Raw genomic sequence first — 9,884 nt, 5'->3', positions numbered from 1 at the left:
TAGAATTTTTACAATAACAAAAAAATGAGAAAATTAAAAATATGGAAATCAAATTTTTTCCACAGCAAATATAGATATATATGTATATATTTTATTTTTATTTTTATAAAAAAATTGTACCATATAAGGTTATAGGCTAATTTTTTCCTCTGAAAATGTCTTTCTCCAAAATAGGTCGATTTTATATTTAATTTTCATGGACACAGCCTCCCGGACTCAACCGTGATGTCCAAATCGCCACAGGATGCCCCCCAAAATAACAGATCGCCAAACCCAAAAATTGAAGCCTCCAAAATATCCCCAAAAGACTAATCAATGACGCCCTTTAGGTTTTGATACCATGTGATATTTTGCCAAGATCATGAGCTCAATGAAAAGTAAAAAATAGAGAGACAAAATATAAGACAAGAATAAATGATCAATAGTTACATACAATGAATATGAGCCTACTTATATAGGCAAGGCTATATGGATATGTGAGCACACAATTATGACATGTGGCTCAATAAGACCATAAAAGGTGAAAATCTCCTACAACACACTATCACAATGGGACACAAACATTCAAATTTCTTATACCTAAACTACTATGGACTTCATTACCCCGAGTAAACTTAAGTAAAGTGTAATAATATCCTATATGAATAAATAATTACATCAACACTATTGCATATAGTTACTTTAGTTTTTCATCCAGAATTCTTTAGTTCCACTTAAGATTTCATAATAGAAGAGATTTAAAAACTAGGAAACTTTTTCCTTTGAAAAGTTTCCTTAGTTTTTTTAGCAGTATTTGCCGAGAAATTTTAGCTGGCTTTTCTCTGTAGGTTCATAACAGAAGTTTTCCAGTTTGTGTAACATTATAATTCAAGAGAATCATTTGCCCTCAGAAATGGGAATACAAGATACCTCCATTGGACACCTTGCTTACAAAAGGATCCTAACTTTTTTCAGCAGCACCCAAGGATTAATTTTAGCAAGCTTCCCTCCATAGTGTCCTTAGATGATAGCATTCCATTTACATGGCATTGACACAACATGGTAAAAGTGTAAATGCAATTCAATTTTAGCTATGTTTAAAATGGGAAAAACTTGGCAAAAACTAGGGGACCTAAAACAGGAATATTATATTTGTAAGAGAATAATTTTTTATTTTTCTATTTGATGTGAAATAGAATGTATACCGATTATACAATAAACATACTATATTAAAATATTAAAAGTCTGTAATAATTTAAAAAAATCAATTTTTTTACTTTTACCGACGAGGGTATTTGTTAAAATATATATGCTTGGTCCTAAGATAGTACGCAAGTATCGTTTTCATTGAACACAACCTACTATTTTAGTGTAAACCCAAAATTTTATACAGAAACCTCGAACCCTCAGTAGGGAATAATTTGAAGAAAAATCCTCGATAGTGTTTATATTCTTGTCTTAGATGTAAAAATGAGGTAAAAAAAAAAAAAAAATTATATATAAAATAAGTTTCAGAACCAATTTTGAAAAATTGCTATGGCATGGCAAATGAGTTACTTGGGGTAATTCTGAATTTTTGAAGTGTAATGCTACTATGGGATCAAAGCCTAAATTTAATCGTTTTCCAATATTACACTAACATAAAAAATCACCTGCCCTTTAAAAATGGGATTCCAAGCTACCTACGTGGAATCCCAATCTTTAGCCTATGATAAATATATGGGGGTTCAGATACCTTATTGGAAGGTTGTTATTTGCAGTCCTTACTGGGCCATAGTTTTTGAACAGCATGAGGGTTTTGTTGGATAATGTTGTTTTGGTATCTTTTATAACAAGGAAATTGAAGTGCAATGAAAAAAATCACTAGATATATCACGTAATTTTATGTGACTAGATATATCACGTAATTTTATGTGACTACTATACTACGGTATTTATTCTCTATAAAGGTCATAAGTATTATAAGTGTGGAAACACAAAATAACCATTACAATTTTTTTTATTAGTCTCTTTACTAGCTATAACATAAATCTTAAGAATGCAACTCTTTATTTGTCTTCCCTATAAATGGTAGAGAGTTTTTATTTTTTGGTCAATTTTCCAGAACCAAAGGTAAATGCTCAGCTGATCCATCAAAGTAACAGACACCAGCACGTCAACTAAATCGAATGTTATATCTCAGTGATAAATTGCCTTTATTACAAAGATTGCTGTCAGAAGTGGATATGTTTGTGATCCTACTAAAAAGCAGGACTAGTAATTCATTAATGTCATGACAACTATCATAGAACTCCTAAAAGAAATCATGAAGATAAATGTTTATCAGTAAAAGTTGAACAGTAAACTTCAATGATTGTCCCCTGAATCGTCACATAGCAAGAGTGAACCTTAAAGACATGCCAAACTGTGAGTCCATTTAAATTCTTCTTGATTGAGGTAAATTCAAAAGATTAAAGAAGGCACATAAGTTAGCAACGATCTTATAACCGTGCCATGGATCACCATGCATGACTTCTTAGAAGATTCAAAAAAGACATTGTCAGAAACAATCACAATCAAGATAATAAAATTTACACATTTCTCTGTTTAGACTGTTCATCGTTGGAAGTGACTTGTCGAAGAAGAGCATCAGAATCATTAAAAATAAAAAGATCTTATAACCGTTGCACGGATTACCATGGATGACTTAGATTAGAAAAATTAAGAAGACATCATCAGAAACAATCACAATCAGGATAATAAAATTTTACACCTTCTGTTTTGATTGATCATAGTTATTAGTTGGAAGTGACTTGTCAAAGAAGAACATCACAATCATTAAAAATACAAAGAGGAAAAAGAACCCATCGGGTGATAGTCTACCGACCACGAAAAGGGATGTTTATGTCTAGTACTGAAAATTTATTTAATGGAATACGCTTAGACATGACGCAATTGCGAAGTCCCATAGTATGCCATCAAGATTCCACTGCTTACTCTAGTGATATTGAAAATATGTATGTGTGACTTACTTCGGAAGAATGCGGCCAAGAAAATCCCCAACCACCTTGTTTAGCAAGTAGAATTTACTATCTCGATATGAAGAAAATTACAGCTGTTACTCTAAATTAGACGTATTCAATGCTTACTTATGGAAGTTATTGACATGCACCCAGAACGTCAAGGACACAGTAAATTTTAAAATAGGAATATCAACACCCACGACAAATTTACAGGCAACAGATCCAAGCATATGACACGACAAGAAGGGGAAAAGGGGAGGAAATAACTTAAGAGCAATGCAGTTAAGAGACCACCAAAAAAATCCCTAAATTCTGGAATGAAATGATACCTGAATGCCTGCCGAAGATTGTTTGCTCTTCTTGCAGATAATAGTTTTGTTTGATAAGGACTGAAAGACGAAGATTTAATTTTTTTATTAGACTACAACAACATAACGATCGATGAGCTGGCGGAAATAAAACCTGCAGCGAACACGCTTCCTTCCCTGCAGAACGCCACGCAAAACCATTGCCAGCTACCAAGACAGGGAAATATGTTCCCCATTTTTGAAACGATTTTCAGACGATGCAAAAACAAAACAACACTGGGAAAAAGGCCAGGAACCAGTAAAAAATTAATAATATTTATGAAAAAATAACATTTAATAGCATCTTTTTTAAAACATTGGCTTAAACACTGTATGCATGATTGTCGAGGGAAAAATTAATAGAAAGGAGCCTAGCGAAAACATTAGTCTCCACCTTAAAGGCAAGAACTAATAAGCAAAAACTCATGACCATCCCCGGGCTAAAATTACAACACTGATACCTCACATTGCGATCCCCGAGCCACCACCACCATTAGTCGGATCCACACCCCACCCGTCCAAATCCACCTTAATAACTTTATCCCTGATACCATTGCTTGCACCTCACTATCAAATCTGAGAAGGAGGAATCCAGTGCAAAGAATTGGTACCTTCCTTTCAGATCTTACCGGATGTGATCTATATCTACATTGATTAGTCTTATTTCCATAGCCATTGCAAGTATAACACTGTCCATCAAAGTTGTAACCCACCTTGTTTGTTTCAACCGGATTAAGATTATAACTCACAACATGACTTCTACAATGATTTGCTTTACTTCTACAATGATTTGCTTTATGAGAAAACCTCTCTAGACTATAACACTGAATACTTCTACAATTTACTACCTTATGTCCAAACTTATTCCATTGAAAACAATAGCCATTAAATAAAGGATACCTTTGAGCATTTGATTTCTGATTCGAGGATTTCCTTTGATCTTTTGACTTCTCCATTTCAGCTTTGACTTCTTTGTTTTTCTCTTTATCAATCTGTTCCAAACTCATACCATGATGAAAACCAAGTTCGGTCTTCTCCGAATGACCTTGTTGCGTGCTGATCAATTCTTCCAGATCTTACCACTGTCAAGGACTTTATTTTCTGCCTTAGGATTCTTTACTTCTTTCTCTAGCTTTTCACATTCTTCAGACTTTTGCTTGATTATTTCTTTCAGGGATTGTTGTATCTTATCTTTCTCCTCATTCAGATTTTTAATAGTTTCATTTATCTGATTGTTAACCTCTTTATGCCTCAGCTTGAATTTTTAGATTATCTCTCTCAACTTTTGCACACATTCATTTTCTATCTTTACATTCTCTTTCAATTCTTCATTCCCTGATTCATCACTTTCCAAATATTCAAGAGTTGTCTTAAAATTTTCATCTAGTTGAAAATATCTAGTCAGGCACATAGGTGTCATGATTCAACCAACACGAGTCTCCCTCAAGCGGCTAGGCTTTCAAGCAAGGGACCAAAGCTCTAATACCAATTGTTGAGTAGGTTGAAAGGACTGGAATATCTAGAAAGGGGTGGGTGAGTCAATATTCCCACTGATATAAAAACTTTCCTAAATTTTAATCTTCCGTAAGGATATAAAACTTCATTAATCATGCTTAACATATATAAATAACAAATGTAGAATAAACATGAATAAACAAAGTCAAGGGACAACACCAGATTTTATAAATGGAAAAACCACATGGGAAAAACCACAAAGAGTATCACCTCTCAAGAGAATATAACTAGTTATAAAGAGTTTACAGAAGGGGTGGCTCACTACCAGATTACAAAAATGACTCACTACTGGAATGCTCACAGCAAAGATACAAAAGAGAACACATTGTTGGAATGCTCACTACAAAGATACAAAAGACCACACACTATTGGAATGCTTACAATAACAGAAAAGATTGAACTGAAAACGATTGCATCTCCAAATGCATGAGGTCAGTTCCAAGATTAAGATCAAATCATAATTAACAAACTCTACAGAAGATCCGATTAAAGATCTCTATACCACTATCCTGCATAAGGTTTGGTGAAGGATTGTTGCACTATTGCAACACTATCTTCCTTCATTGTCTGCAACTCACACTTCACACTCTGCTTCTCTTCTATCTCCCCTGATTTGTCTCTTTTGCATATACTTCCTTAATCACCCTCACTCTCTTATTCTCTTTCTCCTTGTTTTCATTGTCTCATAATACATGCAACTACACATGTACACACACACACGCACACATACGCATGCACGCATGCACACGCGCCCACACACACACACACACCAAAGTATATGAACATGAAATAATGTGTCAACCAAGCCCAACATGATATCTAACATAAACAAGACCTCCATGTTGGCCTCCGCAAGACCTCCACACACTTCCTTTTCCATACTTCATTAGCTAATGCATATAGCAAGATTACCGAAATGAGGCAGGGCCAACTAGACCCAAAGATACCAACCCATTATCACAAAACTTAATCATAATACCTCCAAACTCCAAAGATACAAAATCCACATATGCCATGAATACTACAGTACAAAAACTTGAAGAGATACAACAATTATAACCATAAACAACTAACACCAGATTATTAAGCATCAAATAATTGAAAATCTCAATGTTGTTTCCTTTGGGCCCTTTAAAGACATGCCTACTCTGCAAGAAATAAGGATTAAACAAATTTAGGGTCGTATTCAAGATATGACCAATATTAATTGGTAGAAGAAGATAAACAGAATGATCAAGATTGGATAAAATGTAATTTTGATAGGTGTTCCAAGGGTAACCCTAGACAAGCTAGTGCGGGTGTTGTTCTCAAAGGCCATAAAGGGAGACTTATTCAATGCACTGCTAAGTTCTTAGAAATAAAATCTAACAACTTTGTTGAAGCCATTGCTTCCTGGGAGGGCATAAATCTTCCTAAAGATTTGCACTTTACCAAGGTTGTGATGGAAGGAGATTCAAAGTTGATAGTTGACATATTAAAATAATAAATTATAGGCCCATGGGAGATCAGATCCCCAGTGAGAGAGAGTTTGAAAATTCAAGGATTTTTCACAACTCAAAGTTTAGTATATATTCCGAGAAGGAAAATAGGTCGCTGACTATATTGCTAATGAGGGCCTTAAGATTCAAACCTAGAGCCATTGGAGAAAAGATTTTGTCCATTAAAATATAGAAAATAACTTTGAATGAAGGGGCAAGTATAATGGAAAACAACTTTGCAGGTGTTGGAGGAAGACGTGATTTCTGATGGTCTATTACAATTGATAGATGGATGTTGATTAGGTGCTTGTTGTGTTAATTGTTGTTAGTTCTATGTTAGCTAGTTTTTTTGGTTGTTTTCTTGCTTGTTCCATTGGGTTGTTTCTCCCGTGTGATCTGGTTCGTCTCAGTGTTGGGTGGCCCTCACTAATCTTGTAGTGTTTGGTTTCTTTTCCGCCTTGCTGTTTCTTTTGATGTAAGGGATTAAGGCCCTCTCCCTGCTTATCTTATAAAAAACAATCTTATTATTTATTAATAATTTTTATTAATATTTAGATTTTGATATATTGACTTTGCGTTTAATTTATTCTATTTTTTAATTTAGATTTAACTTTAAAATTTACTTTAATTAAATTTTCTTTTATAATTAGAAGTTATTAGAATCAATTTAATTTATAATTATTATCTTATTAAAATTTTTAATAATAAATATAATAAATTTTTTGGTTAATAAGAAAACATTATTTCTGTTCAATAAATATACATTTATTTTAATTAAAAAACTATCTAATACTAATAGATTGGGGTGCTTGCTTTTGTTAGGTGAATGTTCCTAAAATTGACAAGGTGAATATTCCAAAGCTTCTAAGAACCATGAGAACCATGAGTAAGCTAGAAATGATCTAAAGGGTTGCGTTTCATACTACCTAAACGTGGCGACGTCTCAGCAAATTTCAAGCTAATTACTATCATATGATAATGATAATAATGATAATGATAATATTACAATAGTCTTCATCGGCGACAGGAATTCCGACATGCGTCTGGAGATGTCCAGAGCACATCCTTGCCTTTACCTAGCTTTTCTTGTTGCTTATATTTCTCCCAGTCGGAAAGAGTATTTCTCAAATCAATAACCTTCGCCTTCAATCCGAGTTCACAACAGTTGGCATGCATTGTACAAACCGAGTTCACATCTTTCGTTCTTTCACAGTACCCGCCAAAATATTTAGTGTCAAGGAATTCGAATTTAAGTCGCCTGCGTCTGAACTCTTTCCATTTCTGTATGTTCAACACATGTTGCTCATTTTTACGGGATAAACCTTCTTGGATCGATACCAAAAGTTGAAAAAATCAACTGTCTTTTCATTTGAGCGAACATACATGAATCCTGCGTTGGGCTTATTGTAGAGATTAGTTGCTTTCCTTCTATAACGATCTGCCTTGGATGAGAATTTAGTATAATATCGGCATCCTGGATAATAATAGTATAATCTGAATTATTCTGATGAAAAATCAGGAAATATGATATAAATTTATTGTACAATTTTCTTCAAACCCTTGACGAACATGAAAACCTAACTTACCGAGAAAACGAAGTTATATCCTCGCTCCAACACTTGTCCGAAGAAACGAATCCTTCTCCACATCATTTTCAAATAACCTCGAGTCATGTAAAGCTTTTCTCCCAAGAAATCGACTCCCTCTGTTTTCATCAGATAACAATGCGGATGAATTTCCCGGCAGCGATTGAGCGCCTTCTCATCTACGGCAACAATCAACAAATTTTTCAACAACGCCTCGGTTCCGTTACCGATGTGGAAACTTTTCAGGAATAAATCCACCATGCTATTCTTCTGCGCCCACGCCGCATTCAGAGTCGTGATTAGAACGGTTTTCTCCTGGTTCGCCGCTTTTGAAAGGCTTACTTTTAGCTCGTCGGTAACATCTGATGAATTATAAGGAGGCTGCGAGAAACAGAGGAAACTGTAAATCAGTGCAGGGCTCTAAATCACACCTATTTGTAAACTGTTAATTTTATATTGAAATCTTGTAAATTAGCATAGACATCTTTAGTACACCTGTCTAAAAACAGGGGAAAATTATATTTTCAATAATTTACTCTATAGAAGATTCAGAACTGGTGTCTCTTTAGACGTATTTAAAATATCTTTGCAATTTCAAAAATTATTTGTGAAATCATATGTATTTATTTTTGAATTAATATTTATTACAGTGATTCGTGATATTGAAAAATTGAATTGCATATATAATCTATAAAAGACGCAGAGATAGATCTCTGTAATTCAATTCTTTACTGTAAATCAGTGCAGGGCTCTAAATCACAGCTTTTTGAGCACGGTTTTAGGCAAATAGGTGTAAATACAATGACAGTAAGCGAGAATTGTAATGAATGAATGAATAACAAAAGTCTGTTAAAAAGGTCAGTTATACCTATTGCAGTTACTGATGAATTAAAAAGGTGAGAATATCTTACAATATCTGGATCTGTTGCATAATCGTCCATCTCTGAATGGAACAGCGTTTGCATTGTAGAGAATCGGAGTGAAGGAAGCCTGAAGTTGTTCATCAATAGCAAAGTACACACAACTCCCACCACTATTATGCAAGCCAGAAATGCACTCACCGTCCTCACGACCCTCTGATTAACTCCTTTCATTCTGGCCTGTACAGAGATTTACTCAATTCCCCCTATTTGTATCCTCGAAAGCGGTTCTCTGTGTTAAATTAATATTTTTGAGCCCCATAAGATAGTAGGTTGCAAGAAGTTGCACAAGAAACATTAACCTGGTTTCCACTCTCCACTCTCCACCATAGGACTCAAGAGGAGAGGATAAGGAAACTACAAATGGTAGGTCTATAAGGCCGCTGCCTCGAAAGAGTTATAAAACACGGATTACAAGGATTTGTATTTTTCCTTTATTGCTTTGCTTTGTTTTGACTATAAATTTCCACCACACGAAGACACAAAAAGGTTTAGTTTATGTGTTAGTATAGGGGAAAGGATCCAGTAGTTGAACCCCTTCCAATTTTTGTGATAGAAGATGTTGATTTAATATCTCCATACCTGATGATTTAATGTCCAACTTTTGTACAACAATGATAAGTACCAATAACTGAATGAAATATACTATTTGTTGTGAAAAGTAACCAATCATGTGATGCCACATCAGTTGCACAAAAATTGGGGCCCCTTTTGCACGTCTATTGGTCTCACCTTTTTTTTGGTTGTTTTGGACACCTTGGCAAAAAGCATGCTGATGTGGCATCATATTTGATGATGTGGCCCTAAAACCTTAGTTATAAGTAGGGGACTTGCCAAGTACGCTGATATAAAAAATTTGAAGTGATTTGAAATTTCCACGTAGCATTTTGAGAAGCACAAATTTAGGGTGCACAACTACTAGGTCATCTCCCCTATTAAACCCAATGAATTCAATCGACAAGACAGTGCATCTACCTTAGAAAACATTGAGGTATTTGATTTTATGGAAGTGTGTTGAATTTTCCCTAATGGGCTTGGCCCTCGAAGATAGTATTTT

General features: G+C 34.5%; 1 protein-coding gene across 1 annotated transcript; it reads right to left on the bottom strand.

The window, feature by feature from the left end:
- Window positions 1–7,335: 7,335 nt before the first annotated feature.
- On the bottom strand, window positions 7,336–9,207 carry LOC131073427 (uncharacterized protein At4g15970-like). Its single transcript, XM_058009866.2, has 4 exons — window positions 8,819–9,207; window positions 7,908–8,288; window positions 7,757–7,825; window positions 7,336–7,602 (listed from the first exon to the last, which is right to left on the bottom strand). Exons 1-4 carry the CDS (start codon window positions 8,999–9,001, stop codon window positions 7,336–7,338), a joined length of 900 nt encoding a protein of 299 aa, XP_057865849.1. The 5' UTR covers window positions 9,002–9,207.
- Window positions 9,208–9,884: the final 677 nt, after the last annotated feature.

The sequence above is a fragment of the Cryptomeria japonica genome, chromosome 7 (assembly GCF_030272615.1).
Source record: "Cryptomeria japonica chromosome 7, Sugi_1.0, whole genome shotgun sequence".
In the NCBI taxonomy this organism is placed as follows: domain Eukaryota; kingdom Viridiplantae; phylum Streptophyta; class Pinopsida; order Cupressales; family Cupressaceae; genus Cryptomeria; species Cryptomeria japonica.
This window is presented reverse-complemented; position numbering and strand designations above follow the sequence as displayed.

What these genes read in the sequence shown, in the direction of transcription:
- LOC131073427 (XM_058009866.2), bottom strand. Translation starts at nt 9,001, where the DNA reads ATGAAAGGAGTTAATCAGAGGGTCGTGAGGACGGTGAGTGCATTTCTG. An exon ending in GATATAACTTCGTTTTCTCG is followed by an intron (nt 7,826 to 7,907) that starts GTAAGTTAGGTT and finishes ATTTTTCATCAG; the next exon opens with AATAATTCAGATTATACTAT. An exon ending in ATTCTCATCCAAGGCAGATC is followed by an intron (nt 7,603 to 7,756) that starts GTTATAGAAGGA and finishes TTGAACATACAG; the next exon opens with AAATGGAAAGAGTTCAGACG.